Below are 27731 nucleotides of genomic sequence, written 5' to 3' on the forward strand. Positions count from 1 at the left end.
TTATTTTAATAGATTTATTTGTATTTGGATAATACATGACAAATATATATATATGTATATAAAATTATATTAATAAAAAATATAAAATATCGCAAATATCCGTTTATAATCGTGCCATGGATAATTATAATTTTATCACTTCAACACAAGATAATCGACATTTATTTCGCCCGAGCAAATCCCACTTGCTCATTTCCTAGGTCAAATACAGTATAGTATGCGCTAATAAATTTCGTTCCCAGAACAAAATCATATTTGTGTTTAGATGCGTGATCAGATTCCACGAAGCTGCTCGAACATATCACGTGATTGTTTAATTTTTCCTGCGAAGGAAAATTAAATTTACAATGTGGACATTTCTCCTCTTAATATAATTTAAACAGAATATTATAATACTTACTTGATGAATATAATCCTTAGGAGTAAGATCTAACGTCTTGCCATTCAGAACAAAACTAAGAGTAGGCAACTCATCAATTCGATTACAATCCAGCTTTAAATAAGATAATATAATAAATTAAAATTCGATTACTAATAATTAATTTAACAAATCTTAATATACATATATTCAGTAAAATTTTTTACGATTTTTCTACAGAAAACTATGTCATTGTGATTGTAAATTACTTACATTTCCAAACCCATCACTAATAGATTTAACATATAAATTCAAAATGGCGATATATGATCGGGGTGCAACTATTCGTGAGGTACTTGTGTTAATAATAGCTTGGCAGCCATTCGAGCAGTAAATAACATTATCGATTTTGGCACTAAAGTACAATAACATTAATAATATAATTACAATTAATTACAATAACATTAATAATAATTTGTTGCAACATGATTAGCGTAATTTATATATAATAATATACCTATCCAGTTCAAACTGGTAGTATCCTTTGTGAGTAACAGGAACATATGTGAGTTCACCGTCAAAATAAGCGGGATCATAACCACCCAATAACAATTCACCACTTACATCAGTTGAAGGGTTCCTGCATAGATTGTATATTTTTTAAATTGTAATATTTATAATATACACTACGTAAAAAAATTAAAGAGTCATTTTCTTCCATATAAAAAAAGGCCAATTTTCAAGTAGTTTTATATATATATATATTTTTGTTATTAAAAATACGTGCATATGGAGAGAAAATACAAACCGATTTAGATAGTAGCTGAAAACAGGTTTTGATATTAGGCCTTGTTGAAATAAGTTGTAGAAGAAAGGCGTAATTCCATTGCTAGACGTATCATAACCCAGGCCCACAAAACCGTCATATTTACTTAAAATAAACGTTGGGCCCTTCTGAGTGATTACTTCTCCGAACGTATGATTTTGAACATTGAGACCGGCAATCTATAATGAAATCGGTATTATAATAATAGATAGTGCCGCGCACGAGACTAACAATGTAATTGCTTAAGGATGTTTAGTATCTATTTTAAAAATATAGGAATTTAATAAAATTTGGACAGATTGTTCTGATACATGTTCAGAGACTTATAAAAAAACCTAGAGTTGATTCACTGAAGCAATCAAAAGTTATAAGGATTTTAATTTGCAATAAATTTAACCGTCGATATTATTAAAATGTAATTATTTTGTGGATCTAATTATAAGTAAAAGTAATAATATAATTATAAATATAATTATTTATATAAATAAGTATAAATATCATTATTTCTGTCCTTTTTAGCCTTTAAATTGATACGATTACAGATTTTCTATCTTATAAAAAACCTGTGATCGTGTTGATTTAAGAGCTAAAATAGATAGAAATAATAATAGGAATTTATTCAAAATTTGCAAAAGTATAGTTTAAATAGAGAAAATATTTGATCACATAATTTTGGTAAGTACTGACTAGTTCAAAAGATATTGAATATAATATTCTCAATTTCGTCCTATTATCCGAGATGACATATTATTTATTGTGAAAACGTGGCAACATAGCATTCAGTTGAGCCTTCTTTTGACATTTTAAATAACCTATCTTTTCATCTGAAGAAGCCTCTATATACAAACGTGTAAGTGAGAAGCGACTAGGCCTGATATGTCAATTTGCAATTTGACCAACTTATGAAAAATTACCATGTTGCCACATTTCTTTCTTCTCGGAGAAGTGACAAATTATTAAATTTATCAAAGAAATAATTAAAAATCTATATTTTGTCATTATTTTATTTACTATTATAATTTTTATTCTGACATTTTAAATTACTCTGTACGAGTAAATTCTTTTATTTTTATAATTCAAATTTTGTGCTGTAATGTTGAAATCGAGGTACCGTCAATGATAAAAGTTTCTCATTATAATTTAAGAAACACGAAAATTTTCCGAAAAAAAGCAACATAAGTTCGAAAATACATTTCTACACTCTAGCTGTAAATAAATAATAAGATTTTATGTAATCTTTATAATAATCATATATTAAGATATATGAGAAAAGTATATATTCGTCAATTTCGACTACTTTTTGCTCCGATTGTAGGTGCTAAACATCCTTAAGAAATGTTTAATCATTATGTAATTGTAACTAAATTGAATTGTTTAATAATGACTTACATTCACTACATCAGTAGATAAATATCCACCGACACTGACAGGTCCATAGTCGAGATTAAATGCAGCACCATTTGGTACGTATGTGCTGGATAGCTTGTTATTATATTTATGAAAATTTACTATAAAGAATGATAAATGATATTATACAAGTTAGTAAACTATTTTTAAAAAATAAAAAAAAACTTATTGATCTGAATAAATAATACTTGTTTGAATTATCATCAGATATATGTAAATGTATTTGTCTGTCGTAAGTTATCTTGTGTGTGTTAAAGCTTATTTGTATCTGCAGAGTGTGATAAATTACATAAATAAGTAAATGCAAATTGTAAAGCTTGATTTTGTAATATTTATAGTATCAACGATTTTAGTTCCTAAAATTACATTTGTTCTTCTTGTTTAAAGTTTTCCAAAGATTTATATTTGAAAAATATAATTAGTATAAATATAGGATAGAATTTTATAACATTTATAATATTTTAATGCACTTTGATTTGATATTAATTATTTAAAAAAAATTATGTTTTAAGCAATAAATCAATATTATTAAATACAATATATATATATATATATATATATATATATATATATATATATATATTGCGTATATATTTGTGAGCGCAGTTTATAAAATATATCTTATGTACTTATAGATATCAATTAATTGTTATTCTGTATATATATATATATATATATATATATATATATATATATTATAATACTTACAGCAAGGAAATACGACAAAGCGGCAGTTTTGCGATGCTACCCAAAAATTTGAAGAACTGGTATCAAATACTACTTGAAATTTCTGCGGTGGAGTTCCAATATTAATTTCACCATAGTATTGTATGTGTAGATGATTGAAACTTTTTAACAAATAATTATTATCAAATTGAAACTCATTTTCCTTCAATTTTTTTCCAATAGCAATCGTTTTGTACAATGGAACCCTTAAAATAATATAAAGAACATTTTGTTACACACACGCATATATGTATACATACACATACTTATATAATGTATAATTATATTTTTACTGATGCAAAGAAAAGACATTTAAAAAGTATATATATAAGTTAACGAGGAAACTATATACGTTTGATAAATTAAACTGATTTTTTTCAATTATAAGACTTACACATGTGTAAATCTTATAATTTATTAATTGTTTTATTAATTAATCAATTAATTACTTATCTATTAATTAATATTGTGATTATTATACCTGAAATATTATTTAACTAGCTTTTCTAAAAATTTTAGATTTTACTTAATAAGATATCCTTGATAGCTTATTTCTTCAATCTATTTATACATATATATTTTTTAATTACAGAAGGTTATGTTTTCGCGAAAAAAATGTTTAAATGGCAGAAAAATCTGAAAAAACATTTTTTTCGTGAAAACATAACTTCCTATAATTTAAAATATAAAAAATTATTAAAAAATGTGATTTCTCAATGTTTTGAAACATTTTGATCACATTGGCAGAGAAATTTGGAAAAACATTTTTTTTCGCGAAAACATAATCTCCCATAATTAAAAAAAAAATTTTTTTTTAATTTTCAAATTAAAAAAACCACATAGCAGCCATTCCAGAATAATTTGCAACATTTTAGTATCAATTTCGTAGGAATCGGTCCACAAATGTGAAAGTAGTTCGCGGTCAGACAGACAGACAGACGGACGCTACTTATATATATAGATAGATCTATAGTCTTAAAAATTAATACATTATAATTTAATAATAGACCCTGATTTTTAGTTAAAGATACTGTTGCATGCAATCTTATACAAAGAGATAACTCATTAGATAATTCTATTTACCAGAGATAATGTCAAGTAAACAAATAAGAAAAAGCAGCTTATTATTATATCTAGTTGACCTGTGTGTTTATCAAAAAATAGATTAATTATTAGAAACGTGATATTGCGATAAAGTAGATAGCTCGCAAAAACGCGAGCTTCGTGAATTCGTAGAAAATTATTTTTCTAAAAAAAACGTTTTTATTTTTCTTATTAATAAATAAACATATACATATTTTGAAGAAATTTTGTTAAGTTCTGATTAAAATGCAATCACATTTACATAAATTTCGTATATTTTTCAAATATTTGCTGAGATATTCATGATCTGTTCACTCTAACAATATTTATAAAATATTTTGATAAATGTTTATAAAATATTCAAATAATTAATCTAAATATTTTATATATAGTTTATAAATATTACGTCTTATCGGAGAACGTATGCTTACCTATGGATTTGCGCTTCAGTCAGCACGAAGAGTGCCGCGACCGCCACGAAAAAGCGAAACATGTTTCCAAAATATCGTTCTGCACCTTTCTAACTGGAACAAGAAATAAATTATATAGTCGATATATTATAAATTATATATTAGAACTATACTAGGGCTCTGTTTATCGGCATGCGGTGGCGACTGTATATATAATTGCGCGCGTTCAAAACATTTCTACAGATTAATCCAATCTAAAACTAATTTGTTTAGTATTTTTTAAAATTATATAGCATAAACTGTATGAAAAAATTAATAATAAATTATTAAATGTGTGATTAATAAAGAAGAAGCGATCAGCGAAAGAATACATTATTTATACCAGACAAATAGTCATGTCACAATGATCTTTACAAATAACATTTTCTTCGCAAAAAGTAACAACGTAAAGCATCACGCTCATATCAGCAGTTTTCACAATAAATATCGCGCTATTCAAGATAAAATCGTGCACAAATTATGCAAAAAATTCATTATGACTTTGTTGGCAATAAGAAAAGATTGAAAAAATTTTTTTATCAAAAACTGTATAAATGATTTAAAAAAAGACTTTATATATATATATATATATATATATATATATATATATATATATATATATGTATGTATAATTACTCGTGCTCTTGAAGTGAAATTATCCCACGAGATGACACGCAAGGCTATTTAACACTAAATTATTATTCGTGTGGAGCTTCGTTTTTATATCCCTCTTTTGGGGAGACTTTGCTCTCTAATAATGAAATCAATTGATAAAAATCAGATATTAATTTATGATTAAACTATTATCCAAGTTATTTTTTTGGGTTTCTTCCTTAATTGAGAGAAAACTTTCCGATAGAAAACTTTTTCGTCATCGATGTTTTTTTGCTGTCCGTTGAAGTCTTTATAACTTTGATTAGATATCTGATAGATTAGATATTTGTTTTCTTACGGATTGTTTAGAGATCGATCGTTGGGAAAATCACCGAAATCTTCAAGCGGCTTTCTTTATCATTCATTGCATAATCACTCTCGTAACATAATCGTTAAGTTTGCTATGAATAATTGTGTTGTTATGTGTAATTATAATACATAACAATAATTTTTAATATCAATTTTTAATCCTGCAAAATCCAATAATTAACATTATGTATATATTTTTTATTTAATATAATTTTACATAAATTATGAAATATGTATTTCGTAAAATATTTATTTTCCGATTATTTACCTCAATAAATTTTATGCACAAAATAATGGGAGGAATCAAATTGGTCTAAAGAAAACATAGTTGTTTTTAAGAAAATATGAATTGTGTTGTTATGTGTAGTTATGATATATAAAAATAATTTTTAATATCAGTTTTTAATCCTGCAAAATCCAATAATTAACGTTATGTATATTTTTTAATTTGATATAATTTTACATCAATTATGAAATATGTATCTCGTAAAATATTTATTTTCCGATTATTTACCTTAATAAAATTTATGCACAAAATAATGAGAGGAATCAAATTGGTTTAAAGAAAATACATAGTTGTTCTTAAGGATGTTTAGTATTTATTTTTAAAAATATAGAAATTTAATAAAATTTGCACAGATTGTTCTGATACATGTTCAGAAACTTATAAAAAAAACCTGGAGTTGATTCACTGAAGTAATCAAAAGTTATAAGGATTTTAATTTGCAATGAATTTACCCGTCGATATTATTATAAATATAATTATTTTGTGGATCTAATTATAAGTAAAAATATTAATATAATTATAAATATAATTATTTATATAAATAAGTATAAATATCATTATTTCTGTCCTTTTTAGCCCTTAAATTGATACGATTACAGATTTTCTATCTTATAAAAAACCTGTGATTGTGTTGATTTAAGAGAAAATAGATAAAAATAATAATAGGAATTTATTCAAAATATATAAAAGTATAGTTTAAATATAGAGGAAATATTTGATCACATAATTTTGGTCAAGTACTGACTAATTCAAAAGATATTGAATATAATTTTCTCAATTTCGTCCTATTATCCGAGATGACATATTATTTATTGTGAAAACGTGGCAACATAGCATTCAGCTGAGCCTTCTTTTGACATTTTAAATAACCTATCTTTTCATCTGAAGAAGCCTCTATATACAAACGTGTAAGCAAGAAGCGACTAGGTCTCATATGTCAATTTGCAATTTGACTAACTTATGAAAAATTACCATGTTGCCACATTTCTTTCTTCTCGGAGAAATGACAAATTATTAAATTTATCAAAGAAATAGTTAAAAATCTTCTATATTTTGTCATAATTCACTATTATAATTTTTATTCTGACATTTTAAATTACTCTGTACGAGTAAATTCGTTTACTTTTATAATTCAAATTTTGTGCTGTAATGTTGAAATCGAAGTACCGTCAATGATAAAAGTTTCTCATTATAATTTAAGAAACACGAAAATTCTCCGAAAAAAAGCAACAGAATTTTGAAAATGCATTTCTACACTCTATCTATAAATAAATAATAAAATTTTATGCAATCTTTATAATAATCATATATTAAGATATATGAGAAAAGTATATATTCGTTAATTTTGACTACTTTTTGCTCCGATTGTAAGGTGCTAAACATCTTTAAGAAAATATAAATTTATCTAACACAGTAGACGACAGTAGACAATTCTTCAAAACTCGACAGCCGTCTTGTACATTTGTTCTGAGTTGGTTGTAACCAACGAGAAAACGCGGACTCGACGTTTTACGAGTAATCCGTGCATAAAATCGTATCTACCTCGATATTACATCGTTTACCTAGTTCATCGTTGACCCAGATTTACGTTTACGAGGAAAATAGAGCGGGCACTTAGAAAGTTTTCGGGCATCAGCCCGCTGCCTCGTGATGGGATGAAGAGTTACGACGCCCTTTTAATGGCGCGCTCGTGACTCACATCCTTCATGGAGTTCCTTTACTTCATGGACTTAAAGCGAGAGACTTTTAGACCTGACCGGAAGTTGCGAATGGAGTCTGTCTTAAGCGCTATCCCGTCGATGTAAGGACGGTGAATTACGAGTGACGCGAAACATGCGCGACGCGACTGCATTTAAATTGTAAGTAGCGCGACTCTCACGTCACACAGCATTGTCTCGACGGAGAAGTCGACAAAAGTTAACTTTGGCTTTTACGACGAATGACGTAGACGAGGAAGAAGAACGCGTAAGATCTCTGTAGCGCGATGCAAAGATGACGGTGCGCATCGTAATGCCGGAGGTATTTTGCAGCGAGTTATGAAACTCTCGAAAATTTACGAACTCTGGGAAAGCCAGTAAAAAATTGGAATAAAACAAAAATTGATAATCAAGGTTGCTGCACAAGTGGAAGATAAAAAATTACAATGAAATTAATTCCACTAATGCTACGTGGCCTAATCTTTATAATAAGAGATCTCTAAAAAATACTTGAAAAGTTAAATTGAAAAATTAGAATTAAATAAAAATGACGTATAAAGTATATTTATATATAAGTTCTTAGTTCAAGTGTTTAAAAATTAGAAAAGAGGGTGAGTAAAATATATTGATTTTTGCCTAGAAAGTGTAACGTAAGTTACACATATTTTCTTATAGTCTTTGAATTGCTGAATACGAAAATACTCATTTTATTGGTCTAACAAGGAAAAGTATAGAAGTGTCCCCCTTCAATTTTAATGTGCTTTGAATATGTAATAGTCTAGGCCAAAGTAGGAGGCACGTATTTTTTTATATGTGCTCTTACGGCCGTTAAGAGGGAGAAACACCCTCTTGAAAAAAAAATCGATTTTCATATTTCTGAGTGAATATCATCGAAACGATAAGAGATATAAAAAAAAGTTTCAAATAAAAGTTTTATAGTTTTTAATGTACTTTAAAACTGCATAATAAAATTTTTGGAAAATGTCATATTTTTTGAAATCCCCCTTCTCCTTTCAATTTCTGACAAATTTGATTATGCAGTTTTAAAGCACATTAAAAACTATAAAACTTTTATTGGAAACTTTTTTTATATCTCTTATCGTTTCGGCGGTATTCGCTCAGAAATATAAAAACCGATTTTTTTCAAAAGGATGTTTCACCCCCTTAACGGACGTAAGAGGATATAAAAAAATACGTGTCTCTTATTTTGATCTAGACTACAACATGCTTAAAGCGGATTAAAATCAGAGAGAGACACTTTCATATTTTTTCCTTGTAACCCCATGGTGAAAATTTGTCTTAAATTAAATAATTAAATAATTGCAACGAAATCAACACTAATCGAATTACTATTAAAAGTAACTTATTCCTCTTTAAGACAAATTTTGAACGTTTTCTCACGACCTTAGACCAATAAAATAGGTATTTTCATATTCAGCAACTCAAAAACTTTAAGAAAATATATATAATATATAACTTATGTTACAGTTTCTAAAGGGCAAAAATCAACACATTTTACCTACCCTCCTTTAAAATCATGTTATATAAGTCAGATTTAATAATTTCAAATGGCGAAGTTTATCCACGGAAAAATATATTATTAATAGAGGATATCTTCAATTATTCTTCGTGGATATATGTATGGATTTTTTAATTTGATCACAAATTATTGACAATTTTAAACGTAGTTAATGGATCCAAGATAGAAATTTAATAAGCATAATAAATCTGAAATTTTCGCAAATCTAATTTTCCCGATTCTCCAGTACTTAACTACGTCTAATTTAAATCCCTCTAATGTTCCAGGTCTAATTGCGTCCAATTTGAATCTTCTCTACTAAAATAGCGTATTTTCCGTCTCTCTTGTAATGCAATCGACACAAACAACTACTTTAAGATAATCGAACTTGAACATCGAAGTTGCTTCGTGAACTTATCGACTGACGGAAGAAGTGTCGTTCACTTAGTACTGTCCCTTTACTTTTGCGCGTTTCTGGCTCTCGGGTTTCTTAAGGATAATGATAATGGCGGTTTAATTCGTCCTCCGACAGGAGGAATGTCTCTCTTTAAAGACGGAGCATCATTCCCACTTCGAATGATTTAGGGAACAAGAAGGGACATCCATTTTGGGGTTTTCCTGGAGAAATAAAGTATCACTCATTTATAAATAGCTCTCCTATCGCGATCTTACCAATATTGCCTGTTTTTTTTCCAGCAGATGTATTTATTACATTCAAACTTCCGACATTCATCAAATTATTTTGCATTAAACCTTATAATAAAATATTAATTTTATATACGTAATTTTAGCGAATTATCTTAATATTTAACAAAATAAATTACGTATTTTTAATATAATAAAAATTGTAGCGCATAATAATATTTCTATGTCTTTGCATCAAGAGAGATAAATACTAAACAATGCTTCTAAATTCGAGCATGCAGCAAGAGAATAGGTGGATATGGCATTAAGGAGGGTTACTGGGTTAAAGTTGAGAGACACGTGAACGGGTGGTGAGATGAGGGTAAAGCTACTCTGCCCAGACAAAGCTTAACGAAGCTCCTATTCACAAGAACAGTAGGCCCTCCGCGACTTCACCTCTATTATACTTATTGTTAGTCGCGACGGAATTTCAGGCTAAGCAACGGCTCTCGGCTGCTGTTGGTTTCCGCTGGCACGAGAAGTGTACAACGGCGAGTGAGTGTACTTTTGTTTATTTATTTTTTATTTTTTCTCTTCATATTTTTTCCCTGAAAAAAAGCGCATCTTTCGCGCACTGACAATCTCATTGTAATGGCACTCATGTAACATGAATATTATAGGAATTTAAATTAGACGTAATCACTAAAGAATCAAAAAAATTTAAACTTGCAAACAAAATTCAGGTTTATCATGTTTATTAAATTATTATCTCATTGTCAGCTCCGTTATTACATTTAAATATTTTCAGACTTTTTTGATGGGATTAAAAAATACACACACATATATACAGGGTGTTTTATTTTAATCGGCACAGGCAAATATTTCGGAAAATAATAAAAATTCGAAAAAATGTTTCAGACAAAAGTTGTGTGGTTTCTAGGGGGACATTTTTGTCTGAAACATTTTTTCGAATTTTTATTATTTCCCGAAATATTTGCCTGATTAAAATAAAACACCCTGTATATATTATTACGTTACACTTTCTGGACGAAAATCAGTTTATCCACCCTTCTTTTAAATCTAAGTTATATAAAATTGATTTTAAATATTCTATTTTTAAATGTGTGTACATTATTATATTCTTATATAGTTTTTCTGTTCACTTTTAGATATCTCTTAAAAAATTAAACCATGTAATAACGGTGAAATTAATTTTGCTTTTTAATATATTAATTAAAGAATAAGATTAATAAATTTACAAGTACGTACCTATTATATAATTTATTCTTATCACACAGTAATTTCGTTATCATTTGAATTTATCTATTTGTCCGATTCACACCGTATCATCGATATAATTTCTGTTTCTTCAGTCGAGTAGAGTTTCTCGAGTTTTTCTTCCTCTTAAATCTATCGAGTGGTCGACAACTGGGAGTTTGAGGGAGGGAGAGAGAAACGAGGGGGAAAGGGATATGTTAGCGCGAATCTGCGGTCGGGATAAGCGTGTCCCTGACGTAATAAAACTCCCAGAGGAACAGCAGCCAGGCAGCTTTGCAGTCTACGAACTTTCCTACGAAGAAGAAGAATCAATCGGGCAGCAGCAGCGAGACTGCGTCTTCCCTCCTGCCCTTCCTGCCCTTCTTTTCCCTCGCGGTTACGCGGAAAACTTGCAGACGGACGAGCTCGCAACGAAGTTTGTTTTTCCACCAGGCAGAGACTTGTACATTTATCTACTTCCCGATGAGACATGGTGTCTCTCTCTCTCTCTCTAAAATTATACTATTGCGAAATTTTCTATATAAATATGTATTGATTGATTTAAGTAGCTCGTTATATTAAAAAATTTCAAATGCAAAATTAACAGGTACGAACAAGAAAAATGATTGGCAAATAAATACATTGATTGTATATATGAGTATTTAAAAAATAATCTAAGAATTATTTAATGGAAAATATCTTTTTACACTAAATTTTGTTTTTTTCAGCTACAATTAAAATAATGTATATATATGAGTAATAAAAATAAATATTTAGATCACATCGTAATATACAATATTATCCGATCAAATAAACAAACATTTCGAAATTTGATAAGGTCATCAGACTAAATTTATGTGTATTGATTGAATCAATATTGAAAAATTTTGCATAAAAAATATATCTTTTCTAAATGTATGAGATAAATCAGTAATAATCTGGTATAAATATAACAAATAAAAACAAAAAAAAAAATAAGAATTATTTGTTAAACCTAAATTTGTAAAGATACCCAACTTTTTGTTGGAAAAATAAAAGCTATTCATCTCGCATCCTGAAGGGGTTTTCGTATATTTATATGTATCGGTTATTTAGAATGAAAAATGACAGAAAGAGCGAAGGAAGAGATATATAAAGATGAAAATATTTGACAGCTTTACACGTTTGACAGTTATTACTGCGTCTGCGCTTTTATAGCGAAGTCAGGGCGTGCAATTCAGCGATCTATGGTTAGTTGGGGTTCCTTCGGTGTGTTTTACAGAACGACACTGTCGCGGTTTTTACCCTCCCCTTATATAGCATTGAGGGGGATTGAGACTCGACCAGGTCAGTCACGAAACTCCGGTTTCTTGCCGAAGGAACTTGCACGTTCTCTCGCTTCCGGCTTTATCTACTATCATCCCTGTTCCATCTCCTCTCTCTCTCTCTCTCTTTCTCTTTCTCTCTTGCACGCGCGCGTGCACTGCAGGAGGTCGAGCTATGTGACCGGAATCGCAATATTTCGGGACGTTGCTTCGACGTTTTCCGCAAGGTTGACCTCGAACTCACCCCTCGCCTTCCTCCCCTATTCCTGACACATCGTTGTTACGGACTTCCACCTTGTGTAGACCGTATTCCGCTATCCCTCTCATCCCCCTCACAATGTATTTCTTCTTTTGCTTCAAGTGCCTCGGGACTATGGGGAAATAAGAGAGAAGGGTAGAAACGAGGGAGGACGCGCAACGGAAGGAAGACATTGTCGACAAATTCGGAAGTCGATCCCTGCCAGATACATGTAAAAGTTGCGAATTTCGATCCGTTCCTCGTCATCGCGCTCATTCACGATTCTCCGCTTCTTCTCGTTGCCGGGGAGAGTTAGTCATGGAGAAATGAAATCGCTCAGTAAAAGGAGGGTGGATAAAATGTGCTGATTTTTGCCCAGAAAGTGTAACGTAAATTATATATACTTTCTTATATATTATAGTTTTTGAGATGCTGAATACGAAAATACTCGTTTTATTGGTCTAAGCCCGTAGAAAAGTGGTCAAAATTCGACTTAAATAGTTGAAATAAGTCATTTTTAATATAAATTCGATTAGTGTCGATTTTGTTGCAATTATTTAATTATTTGTATATATATATATATATATATTAGCTTTTCGCGCGGGCCTCAAAGCCTTTGCCCAATACTGTCCTCACTATTATTAGTTCTCACACAATTTATAATTCTTCAATTTTCAAAATCTGTCTATATAATATTTTTTGTAAAAAATTTTAGATTTTACTTAATAAGATATCCTTAATAAGATTGCTTATTTCTTCAATCTATTTATACATATATATTTTTTAATTATAGGAGGTTATGTTTTCGCGAAAAAAATTTTTAAATGGCAGAGAAATCTGGAAAAACATTTTTTTCGCGAAAACATAACTTTCTATAATTAAAAAAAAATTTTTAATTTAAAAAATGTGATTTCTCAATGTTTCGAAACATTTTGAACACATTGGCAGAGAAATCTGGAAAAACATTTTTTTTCGCAAAAACATAACCTCCTATAATTAAAAAAATTTTCAAATTAAAAAAACCACATAGCAGTTATCCCAGAATAATTTGCAACATTTTGATATCAATTTTGTGAGAATCGGTCCAAAAATGTGGAAGTAGTTCGTGGTCATACAGACAGACAGACAGACGGACGATATTTATATATATATATATATCGTCCGTCTGTCTGTCTGTCTGTATGACCACGAACTACTTCCACATTTTTGGACCGATTCTCACAAAATTGATATCAAAATGTTATATATATATATAAATAATTATAGTTTAATTTTATAATTTCTTTTACTAATAACTAAAAAAACACTTTAAAATGAAATATTTTAGAAATGTTAAATCTAACATAGCAAAATCAATATAATATAAAAATTAAAAAATAAATAGACAATTTATTCAAAGAATCTTAAGCCTCATCAAATGTAACTGCATACAGTACAGTTGTACAAAGTTTTAAATATCTTAAAATGGACTTCCACTACCATAGAGGTTCCATCTAAAGGCGCATTAAGTTTTTTATAGTAAATCTTTGCCTATTATATTATTTTTCGTATTATATTGTATAGTGTCTCGTTTTATTTGTCATCAGAATCTTAATCTTATCAATTTCTCAGTTGATCGAATCCGCTAATGTTTAAAGTCGAAATATCTATTCCTATATCTCTTTATATATTTTTGAAATTCTCTCCTCAACATTTAATTATTTTTATAAATTGTACATCTGATGAGACTTGAGATCCTTGAATAAATTGACTATTTATTTTTTAATTTTTATATTATATTGATTTTGCTATGTTTGATTTAGCATAAAGTGTTTATTACGAGTGTTTCTTTAGTTTTTAGTAAAAGAAATTATAAAACTAAACTATAATATAAATAATTAAATTAGAATTAAAAGTGACTTATTCTCCTTTAGGAGGAATTTTGACCACTTTCCCACGGGCTTAGATCAATAAAACGGATATTTTCGTATTCAGCAATTCAAGAATTGTAAGAAAATATATGTAACTTACATTACACTTTCTAGGCAAAAATCAGCACGTTTTACTCACCCTTCTTTCTAAAAGGAGTGGGAAAATGCGGGCACACGCATACGGACAAACGATAGATAATTTCATTCGCATTTCTGCGAATTTCACAAAATTTGGATTCATAATCAAATCGGAAGGCAAGAGTCGCTCATATCAATATCCTTCCAAATAATTCTCATCTTTTTATTTCTGTGAATATTTTTATTTTATTAATGATTCAAAATTATATTTTGACGCAAATGTCTCGAATTAACATTAAATACGAGAACAAATATAAATAACTGCAAATTAGCTTCTAGAATGCATTATTTAATTGTTGTCAAATAATTAGCGATGTCAAGTTAACAGAATAAATTTATATTAAAAAGATTTTTAGTAGATAAAAGAGAAGAAATATAATATGTACATATAGTATTTTATTTCTTGACATTTTAGCAGTGAAAAGTGATTTTAATTTTATCTACATTTTTTTTACAAATTGAATTTAATACAGAATTTCTTTAAATTACTTTTAATATATAGAAACAGAAATTTTGGCAATGTTTACCTGGAAAATATGTATGTGGATTTATTAATATATTATTTATATGTATAATTATATGGATTTAATTAATTTATATGGATGTAGGAACTAATTCATTAAATATTGGAATTTAATCGGATAAAGTTTGCTTGTAAAATGTGATGTAGATAATAACCAAGAGAACGTAACATACAGCTACAGACTTGCAGACATCAATTAAAAATTTAACGTCGCCCAAAGTAATCAGAAACTAATGCTTTACTTTGTCAATTAGCTTGTTCAAGCATGCGAGGAATTTCCATCTCGAACTGGTAATAAATCGCTCGGAGAAAGGTAAACTTCTCTAACATTTCGGCGGAGACATCAAATTACACTCTTCCGCTTTTCGTAAAGCAGAATTAGGAGGCAAGGAAATTTTCAATAATTCTTAACAATTTCTTTTTATAACTAACACATTTCACATTAAAAAAAAAAGAAGATTTCAACAAGAATATATGAAGAATAAATTTTTCTCTAGAAAAATATAAAGTAAAAACTTTTTAAATAAAATAAAGAAGAATTTTTTTTTTGATAAATTCAAAAGAAAAGATTTAATTGCGTGTATAAAAATGTAATATCTTTCTACAATTTTTTATTGTCGCAATTATTTTTTATTAACCTGAAACTTATAAATTTTAATACTATGTATATATTAATAATTAATTTTAATTTTTAAAAATATCAAGTAAAGTTTGCTTAAACAAACATCAAAATTTTTTAATATTAACATTAGCAATTACATTAATATATCAAATATTTAAAAGTATAGATACTTCGTAAGTGGCAAAAGATAGAAAAATCTGAAAGACGACGTTGCGTGTGAATGAGACACATAATATAGTCATTATAATTAGCGACGATAAAACCGATCGTTATTCAGTTTTATGTGGCTCTAAATTAGTCACGTGCGAGCACGAGAGCGCTCCGTTATCGGTGATAAATAAATACTGGACGATAAATAGTAGGACGATGGGGAATAGAATTGGCGGGCCTTTTATTCATCAAGTGCGCGATAAACGCGGAACGCTAATTAACAGTTCGTTAAACGAAAGAGAATTAAATTTGCCATCGTCGGACGATCTCCTTCTGTGCGCGCACAGAAAATTATTATTTTACATTATTTTATGTATTTAATGTATCATTATATATACATATATATAGGGTGTCCCATTTTAATTGCCCGAAACAAATATCTCAAAAAATATGAAAGATATAAAAGAAAATGTAGGGTAAAGTAACCTAATATTGGAGAGGTTCTTAATATGAGACCTACAATTATTTTCTAAACGCGACCACTTTTCTTTACAAATGTTACTATCCTATGTTGATAATAGATAACCGTGAAATCGTATGTAAATGACAGTAGCGTAGCGCACATGTACGGACGAGTGTATGACGAGTTTGTTAATGATGCTAAGGAAAGTTCTTGAATGTGTATTTAAAAGAGCTTTAAACATAATAATTTAATAGCAATAGCTTGATATTTCCTTTTATCATGCTATTAACGTCAAATACAATAATTATATTTTGATTAAAATAATTAGTAAATGGCTCAATAATTAAATAAATAATAATATAGTACTAAGGCATAAAAAGAGCCGAATATAAAAGTGTGAAATTGAATTAAATAAATAAATAAATAATTTATTGTTACGTCAAGTTTATATATTGTAATTCATACTATATTATTAATTATATCTTGGTGTTTGATCATTACTTTGGATATCTTACACGACAACTTTTTCATATATATGATTTATGCAGTTCCTAATATGAGATACCTCATATTAGGACTTTTTTTCCACAAGTAAGAGAATGAATTGTCAAAAGTGTAAATTTCTATTTTTTTGTTGGTTTTTTTATTTTGAAATATTTAAGACGTTAATTACAACACCTTTTTGTATGCCCTTTGTTGGGACGATAAATTTTTATTTGAATCTCTAAGATATGTTATTTTAATTTTATAAATACAAGATATAAAAAATATTTAAAAGATGTAATTTTTTATATATGTCAAATGTAAGACTTTTATTTTTTTGATCTCTTCAAATAATAAAAACGTTAATATTGCGATTTTTGTTATAAAGATAAATTTTTTTTTGAATCTCTAAGTTTTATAGATTTTTATAGATACAAGATATAAAAAATATTTTATAATTTTTTTGTGCCAAAAAGTAAAGCTTTTGTTTTCTGTCCTGTAGCACAAGTCTAACATTTAAGGATGTTTAGTACCTATTTTTAAAAATATAGGAATTTAATAAAATTTGCACAGATTGTTCTGATACATGTTCAGAAACTTATAAAAAAACCTGGAGTTGATTCACTGAAGTAATCAAAAGTTATAAGGATTTTAATTTGCAATGAATTTACCCCCCCGTCGATATTATTATAAATATAATTATTTTGTGGATCTAATTATAAGTAAAAGTATTAATATAATTATAAATATAATTATTTATATAAATAAGTATAAATATCATTATTTCTGTCCTTTTTAGCTCTTAAATTGATACGATTACAGATTTTCTATTTTATAAAAAACCTGTGATTGTGTTGATTTAAGAGCTAAAATAGATAGAAATAATAATAGGAATTTATTCAAAATATGTAAAAGTATAGTTTAAATATAGAGGAAATATCTGATCACATAATTTTGGTCAAGTACTGACTAGTTCAAAAGATATTGAATATAATTTTCTCAATTTCGTCCTATTATCCGAGATGACATATTATTTATTGTGAAAACGTGGCAACATAGCATTCAGCTGAGCCTTCTTTTGACATTTTAAATAACCTATCTTTTCATCTGAAGAAGCCTCTATATACAAACGTGTAAGCGAGAAGCGACTAGGTCTCATATGTCAATTTGCAATTTGACGAACTTATGAAAAATTACCATGTTGCCACATTTCTTTCTTCTCGGAGAAATGACAAATTATTAAATTTATCAAAGAAATAGTTAAAAATCTTCTATATTTTGTCATTATTCACTATTATAATTTTTATTCTGACATTTTAAATTACTCTGTACGAGTAAATTCTTTTATTTTTATAATTCAAATTTTATGCTGTAATGTTGAAATCGAGATACCATCAATGATAAAAGTTTCTCATTATAATTTAAGAAACACGAAAATTCTCCGAAAAAAAGCAACAGAAGTTCGAAAATACATTTCTACACTCTAGCTATGAATAAATAATAAGATTTTATGCAATCTTTATAATAATCATATATTAAAATATATGAGAAAAGTATATATTTGTCAATTTCGACTATTTTTTGCTCCAATTGTAAGTGCTAAACATCTTTAACTAACAATAGAAAATGCTTGTGATGTTACGTTTATGTAATAATAATTAATAAAATGGTTTTTAATTGAAAGTGTGTTCTTTTTGCATTCAATTTTCTAATATAAGACCGTCTCATATTAGGAAATCTTAATATCTCGCATTAGGATACCTTTTTAAAAACAAACGAATTTTTCAAGTCTGAGAAAAATCATTGTAGCAAATAAGATGCACATTTTTTATATGGTAAAACTTGAACATATTAGCTATAAAACTACATACAATTTTTGAGTTTAATGTTACAATTAAAGAAAATATAAACTTACTAAAAAAAGTATCTCATAATTGGCACTTTTACCTTATACAATATATTTTTTGTTATTTTATAATTATTAGCAAATATATATGCTTTCTTTCTATCCTTTGAGTTTATTTCCACTTGTACTCTTTTCTTTTTTTAACGGTGAAAAACGACAATGATAAATTTATTAGTCCATTTAAACAAGATGCCATTAAACTAATATCTCCATACAACCAATTCTCCATTTATCACGGAGAGCCAGGCTCAATAGCACCTCGATCGACAATGCGAGGGAAGAGAAATCTCGCGCCTCCCGGCAATTTCCTTGGCGAGTGAAGGAAAATTGATAATAAGGAATGCTGCCATTAAGCAGTGCGAAGAAAACTACGTTCCAAGCAAGTTCGAGAGATGGGATTGATTCGTGAGCGTTCTCGAGAAATGGTCCGGCTGCTGCCGGAGAAGAGAGGAAAGGGGAAGAGAGGAGAGGAGAGCGTTTCGAGAAGAAAGAGGGAGGATCGACGGGCTGACAAATGCAAGGGAATGGCTCTGTCCCCGAGAGTGTCTGAGCAAGGGAGCCTCCCGAGTAATCGAGCACGTGATCAATGGGCTTAAGTCCTTCACGATGACGGTAGTGATGGTGGTAGTGGTGGTGGTGGCGGTGGTGGTGGTGGTGGTGGTGATGGTGGTGGTGGTGGTGGTGGTGGTGATGGTGGTGGTGGTGGTGGTGGTATGAAAACGACGACAAGTGGAAAATCAGAATGAAATGAGACGGACGATAAACCAAGGGGGTCGAAGAGGTATGTAAAATGTTTCTCGTCGACGATGCTTTCATCGTCTACTGCCAACAAGATTGTCGGTGGAATTATTGCGACTATACGGGAATTGATTTACGAGCATATTGAACGCGGAATTGCGTTTGTGTTTCGAAAATGAAAAACAATCTTCACGCGACTTTAACGTTCATCAATCTAGCGGTAGCCCTCACTGTGGGATTTATGATTTTCAGCAAATATCGTCCGCCATGTATTATATCCATGAAAGAAGACATGAACAAATATGACTTTAGAAGAACACTTGTTGGTTTCTTTTGCGTGGCAAAGGCAAATGTTATGATTGATGCATTTTTTCTACATATAATCATATATTTAAATAAATTGAAATAATGTGCACATAAAAGTGAGGAAAATAAATAAAAATAAGAATTCTTTATAAGAAGAAAAACAATTTTATATCAAATTAAAATTTAAAATTGCACTATAATAAGAGTAAGTACAAAACTAAAAATATAAAATCTTATGCAATAAAAGTTATATAAAAACTAATAACCTAAAATAAATCAAATTTTGTAGAGAAAATTGATTAAAAAGAAAATTCATTATATCAGTTTATTTTTTTCAGATATCGAATAATTTTGCTTCCTCGAGAAATAAATATTAATTTTTACAAAAGTACGAGATAGACTGTTATTTGAACAAGTACAATAAATACGTAAACTGGATTTTGGACACAATAAAAAAGGGTTTAAGTACATAAAGAGATTGGCGAGAGGAAGTTTGCCACTACTGTGCTGAATGCCCTGGCTGCTGGCCTCAGAAAAATGGGCCAATTACATGCTGCAAATAAATCTACGAGAGGCTTTTCGAGTCGGTATATGACTACTGCGAGACAGAAACGGCATGGAATGTACGAACGGGAGGCGGGATAAAGCGAGATAGAGAAAGAGAGAGAGAGAGAGAGAGAGAGAGAGAGAGAGAGAGAGAGAGAGAGAGAGAGAGAGAGAGAGAGAGAGAGAGAGAGAGAGAGAGAGAGAAGAGGGTAAGAGAGGGAATGATGAGCGAGTTGCGGAATGAAAAGAGAGGAAGACAGAACGTGAGGGTTCGTTCCATTGTGCGTTCCTTTCAAATTTTGTCGAACAATAGAAAGGGTTGATTTGGCACTCGTGAATGTATATTACATTAGCACCTATACTACACTTTGGGACTTGAGTTAACAAGATTCCGCGCTACCCTCTTGCTACCCATCTCTTCTTTTGACGCAACCGGAACGCGTGTCAATGGCTTTGAAATGACAAGCAGCAATATTGATTTTTGCAAAATAAATATAAATATAATTAATAAAAATAAATATAATTAGTAATAAATAAATAAATTTTAATTAAAAAAGCAAATAATTATAATTAACATCTGGACATATATATATATATATATATATACAGTGTGTCCAGTAATAATCGCCCCATCTCTCTAGGGCAGATACAGCAGGTCAAACTGAATATAAAAGTCCTCTAGCATTTCGCGATCTTTGTAAGCTACTCATACGCATCCATTGCCAGTCGTAGACCGCTCCTCCTATGATTTAATGAGCGTCTAGTAACCGCGTAGCATTGGGATGAGCCTTCTCGCCTCACGCTTATACTCGCGCGGATTTGTCAATCTTTGTTAATTAATTTCTCGATAATTATTACAAAGATCGCAAAATGCTAGAGGACTTTTATATTCAGTTTGACCTGCTGTATCTGCTCTAGAGAGATGGGGCGATTATTACTGGACACCCTGTATATATACACACATTTAAATAATAACTTTAAATATTTCAAAATAACTGATATTTTTGAACAAATTAATTGACCTATTTTAAACTCGTTATATCAGAAATCTTGAAATTTTAAAATATATTTACATGAATAATTTCACACATTCATAATTCATCTTTTGATATTTAGAAATTATTCATTATTTAAGAAAATGTTTTGTTAATTAATTAATAGAATTTTATTTTTTAATACTGAAAATATTGGATTCAAAAGCATAGTTATATTTGCGATTCACGTAAAAAGAATTGATTTATAAATTTTACGTACGTGCGATATATTGATGTTAAGTTTTGATAATAACTTTATGCTGCCTCTGAAAACGGGAAAAGTGCGAGAGCGACATTTGCACTTAACATTCCGACGAATGAAACGAATGTTGCGATTGTTCGCATTCATTCGCGAGTGCTTCGGAGTCTAATTGTCTTAAGCGCCTTTAGTCTTAATCAGCCGTCTTGAATTGAACGATTCGAGGAATTGCAAGTAGCCGTGAAAGTGGAAACAGACACGAACACACGAACGTGCACGACACCATCGGTGATGGAGTGAATACCCACCACCAGTCGGTATTTACACAAGGAATCTGGACCAGGCAAACTCGAATCACTTCGTTCCCATTCTCGTCTTTCTCTTTCTCAACGAGCGAACGAGCAGGTGTACTCGAGGGAGGAGAGAAGAGAAGTATTTGTGCGCCCCGTTTGCCAGGGAAATGGGTACGTTGAGGGATGCATTAGCGGTCGGAAAAGGCGAGGTTGAGAGGAAAGAGTGGCCGAACGATGACGAAGAAACCTTTCTCCAAGAGTAAGATGATAAGCAAAATAAGAATACGGAAGAGAAAGTATATATATGTATATATTTGAAGTATATCGCATAAATTATGCAACATTTGATATTAATAATAGGGAGTTTGCATTAAAAAAAATACATTTTTTTATATATGTAATTTAAATATATATTATTATAAATTTATTTATAAAAAAATTTTAAATTTTAATCAATAGAAAGGTATTAAAAAATTAAATTAAAATTTAATAAAATTTAAATTGTGAGAAAACGATTTTGATTGGTTGAAGTGCGTGACATCACAGTGCAATAGTTTCAAACGTTTGTTTTCTGTATTCTGTATTGCGATATTCGGTCATTCTTGATCTTGAAGTACAAAGAAAAACAATTTATTGGGTGTTTTAATTGTTGTACTTTTACATAGAGGTACAAAACAGGTTTTGTACGTGTTACCTTTGCCCATTTTCACAATAACTGGATATTTTAATAAATAAAAATAGTGTGTTGTCAATGTATTGGTTAGGTTTGAGGAGACGCTATTTCACGCTATTTAGCGCTATTAGCGTCTCCTTGAATGCAGATATTGCACTGTGACGTCACATCGCGTTCGAAAGGACTCGGTCGTTTCCGGATCATATTCGACAATTTCAAATAATGTAATTTTTATTATTGATTTTCTCGCTTAATTTGCATTAAAAAATTACGAAAAAAATAATTACATTAAAAACTATATATAAATTATAAAATGCAATTGTTTTTCAAAATTATGCAAACTCCCTATTACAAGTTTCTGACAAGTATAATTAAATGTTAAGATGATTTTCTAAAAATTTTTTTTTATGTTACTTTATTAAATTACATGAATTAAAAAAAAATAAAAAATATAATCTATATTTTATAAAAAATTTAAATTTAAATGGAATTTATACATTTTATGTAAGTATGTTTCTTGTAACTGTCATTGATCATTAATCGCATTTCTTCTCCCGGTCGAATAATAAATATTTATTCTAAATAAATGTAATATAATATTATCAGTTTGACAAAATTAATAAAGTTTGACGAACGAAATGCGAATTGAATCTCAAGTTTTCGAAGAAGAAGAAGAAGAAGCGAATGAGAGACTGGAGACAACTTAATGCATCACGATGGTTTCATCTGTGCCACCGAGGGCAATCGGCAATAAACGGTACAAACCACTTACGGGTCTTAAGCGATAGTTCCGCCCTGCCGGTTTTCGTTGTCTGCCCCTCTTTAAGAGAGAAAGAGAGTGAGAAGAGAGGAGGAAGGAACGTTGGCACGGGCGGAAACGATCGCAAGAAGAAAACGACCGACTGCCGAGATGGAGCGAAATAAAAACAATCGTAGATGCAGTGGATGCAGCCTGGCTGCAGTCAGACTCTCGACGCCGTGCAAATGACGACTACTTTCGCTAGACTAGTCCCTCTTTTAGAAACGGGCGTTAATGGGTGGATAAGTTTCGCTCCATTGGAGTCTCGGTAATCGATACTGCGATCTTGATGGATCTCGTGCGATCTTGATGGACCTCGCCTCTCTATTTGTCGCAATTATTGCGCTTCAAGTAAAGAGAGATAATTTAGACTTATTTTGTCCGATAAGAGACAAAGAAAAAGAATTGTCGATGAAAATGTTACAATAAAAAATTTTATGTAATTTTTAATATTAAACGGCTATAAAATGTGTGAAAAATTATTTTATTTTTGCCATATTATTTTGCGCTACAATTACATTATAAGAAAGCGATGTTCGTCGATTGAACAAATTTTTTCAAAAGTTTGTCCAAGAGTACCGAATTAAAAAAAAATTCTAGTACGATTTCATTATTGGGTGTAAAACAGCAGAGTTTCAGCTTTAATTTCTTTTTTTAACGAATGTTCCGTGATTTTTTTTCGACGAGATATTCATTATTATTAAAGCAAAATCAAACTATTGACTTTGTACGCTTTCAACTAATAAAAAAATTTTTTCACTGGTTATAAGCGTTCAAAGCTCGATTTTGCTTTAATAATGAATATCTCGGCGAAACAAAAATTATAAAATAAAAGACTTGAACTTTGAAACGCTTTTTTATTGATTTTTTAAGGAAGTTGCAACTACTTGAAAATTGGCCTTTTTTATATGGGAGAAAGTGGCTCTTTAATTTTTTTGCATAGTGTATATATATTGTTTGAATCAACTTGTTTTAAGAAAAAAATATGTCGAAAAATTTTGGAAAGGCTAAAGTAGAATTTCATATTTTGAAAGAAAAATTGGATAGAAATTAATAATATTGTAAACCACACTTATATTTTCTTATTACGTTAAACAATTAAAATGTTTATAAGAACATTTCATATAAAATTTAATTCTTTTATATTATCGTATTTCTTTATAATTACAAGACAATTATAAAAAAAATATGATATTCTTTTTATGTCAAAAATATTATTAATTAATTTAATAAATTTATTTAATTCTTGAATAAAATTTCTATTTGTTGCTTCTATTTTTTGTCACATGTACAATCTTAGTACGTGTTCAATCATTTCTTTGGAACGGGAGAGAACCAATCTCATTCTCCGGCTTGGAAATAGAAGAAAGGAAATGTTCTATATGTATAGATACAAGACATATATAGATATGGGATATTCCTCCTTTTATCTTCAAGTTTCAGGATTACATTGGCTTTTGTTTGAAAGTATCGATATAGATTCTATCAGGATTGGAAGTAAATATGTCAAAATTTAATCCCAGAGAAATCCTCGTCGCGCGAAAAATCTTACATATATTACTTGTATATAACTTATATACGTATATATATATATATATATATATATATATATATATAACACACACATACAAATAATAAAACACACATATAAATAATAAAATTTAGAATTAGAATAGATTATATAAAAAGTTTTTTTTTATACATGTCAATTATTTTTTCTAATATTGATTTATATTAGAAAGAAATAAAAAATAATAAACTATCCTTTTTACAATTAAACATAAAATTCATAAAATGTATATATGTATTATTAAAGAATGAAAATTATGTGTCACACACATTAAGTTCTTTCATAAGTTTTAAAAAATATTTTGGTGATAAGCTCTTTGATAATTATTATAATTATTTCCACATTACATAAGAAAATGGCATACAAATTTTGCTTATTTTCTCCTTGTATTATGATTTATCACATTCTTTATGACATTCGCGTATCTGTCCGGACATACCCCCTCTTGTCCGGTGGTTTGTTCGCTACCGGCAGTACCCTGTCCACTGGGAGATGTCGACGGAAGAGCAAGGGACGAGACATGACGACCGGAGAGAGAAATGTAAGATAGATACATGTACGGCGGAGAGCCGGAAGGAAAAGAGGTCCGTGAGGACGGGAATGTGCAGGCGGAGGTGGAATAGCCCAGAAGGATTCAGTAGCGTGATATCATAACCAACAGTGATTTCCCGTTAAAGCCGGGGCAATGCTATTCCAAAGGACCCCGGGGAAAAGCATCCGGCCGCCTCCCGCTCGAACATCGCGGCCATTACGACCAGTTATATATGAAATGCGGGATTATCCGTTTGTTCCTCTCGCTCCCGATCCTCGCACTTTTAATTCACTGATAACAGCTTTTACAAAGTGATAATGTTATTTCTCATTATCCGGTAATTATCCGCAAAATGTGTTCAAGTTTTCCTAATAAAATTACATACGGCAGTATTTTTTTTTCTCATCTTATTTTAATGTGTTATTATTATGTTTTAATAAAAAGAATTTTTTAAACTTTTATCTGTATTAATAATTTTATTACATGGTTTATGTAAATTTCCTTTCACGATTATATTCTTTTTATATATTTCTTTTATATCTATTTTATATATTTTTATATACATACATATATCTTTTTTATAAACATATATTTATATATTGTTAGATCAAGGAATCCGGCCTGAATAAAATTAAGATTTGGTTTTGAACAATATAGTTATGGTTTAATATAATATTTACTAACTGTTTCAATTTCAGTTTCTTGACAAATAAAGATTTTTATAATTTTCATGGTGATATAATTCAAATGTTTAATACTCTATAGAATATATGCATACTGAATTATAAAAAGTATAATTTATTATTATTATTATTAGACCCTTGCGAAAGTCGCAAAATACAAATCATAACGTATATATAAAATATATTAGAATACATTTTAACCCTCTGTCGGCGAGTCATTAAAGATCAGTGTCCTTAAATCTATTTTATGAAACTCATATATATACAAACATATTTTGAAAGAGGACCGACTCGTATATATAATTGAGATAAATATTTCATGTTTTATATGCAAATAGCATCTCTACCAAAAAAAAAGTTAAAAAAATATAATAAATTTAAAATTTTATATTAAATTTTACCTTAGGATATGCATATACGCACAAAAAAAAATATTTTTTTCATTTTTCGATTTAAAAATGGACTCAAAGTTCACTATGCACACGACAATCTCGTCTGAGGGTTAAAGCAACGGATTTATCTACAATCTATATCTCCATCTACAAGTTTCTACAAATCCGTTGGTTTAAATAAAAAGCTTTTTGTCACTCACTGTCACTGATGCGCAACAGCGGAGTCGTTGATGTAGAAGCTACGCTATCTGTAACACACAAATATAAAATCCAATTAAAGCAGAGGCTTAAAGTGATCAATATTCAAGAAATTATTATTGTACTCATCGAATTTTATTTGATGCGCACAAGAATAAGCAGATATATAGGATAGTTTTATAAATTCTAAAAAAGCTATTTTTTAAATAGGGACTTTAAAAATTTTTCTCTCAGAGTCCTTTTTTTAAATCATCCAAATAATAAACCGAATTAATTTGTGTTACGCGATTTATAATATATACAAATAATAATAATAATATTTACTCTAGGGTTGCTCCGTCGGTGCAGGATACCTTTCCTAGGCCTCCTCTTCCTCTCAGATTAGCAGGGTCCATATTATTAGTAAACGGTGCAAGAAAAGGGAACTATAAACGACTTATTCCACACAATCGACCGAACTCTAATCGATTAGGATTGAAACGGTTGTCGGAGTAGACCGTGCTCTCAATAACCGATTATCGAGCCTAAACGCAATATTAACCACGCGAACACGAATTTCTCTATGAACATACATTTTACGCGGTTGGCATTCACCTCAGCCGTGATACTGAAGCGTGCAAATTGTAAATGTTGTTGCTCAATAAGAAATGATGGTTAAAAAGCGACAAATAAACGTTGACAAACATCGATATCGATTCGACATTTTCTTTTCAATCATTTCTCACTGAAAAGCAACGCTGACAGAATTCTATTTAGTTGGCATCAAATACGGTTCCCGACAACAATTTCGTGATCAAAGGATATTATATGAACGACCGCGATCGCGCGATTATAAG

General features: G+C 29.6%; 1 protein-coding gene across 1 annotated transcript; it reads right to left on the reverse strand.

Annotated features, from left to right (window-relative positions):
- LOC140671124 (lysosomal aspartic protease-like) lies at window positions 1-5536 on the reverse strand. The gene is made up of 9 exons (XM_072902239.1): window positions 5486-5536; window positions 4832-4924; window positions 3300-3523; window positions 2574-2692; window positions 1167-1363; window positions 876-998; window positions 632-773; window positions 401-493; window positions 1-323 (listed from the first exon to the last, which is right to left on the reverse strand). The coding sequence occupies exons 2-9, from the start codon at window positions 4891-4893 to the stop codon at window positions 162-164; spliced, it is 1122 nt and encodes a 373-aa protein (XP_072758340.1). The 5' UTR covers window positions 4894-4924; window positions 5486-5536; the 3' UTR covers window positions 1-161.
- Between the last annotated feature and the right edge of the window lie 22195 nt (window positions 5537-27731).

Source organism: Anoplolepis gracilipes, chromosome 11 (assembly GCF_047496725.1).
Source record: "Anoplolepis gracilipes chromosome 11, ASM4749672v1, whole genome shotgun sequence".
NCBI lineage: Eukaryota > Metazoa > Arthropoda > Insecta > Hymenoptera > Formicidae > Anoplolepis > Anoplolepis gracilipes.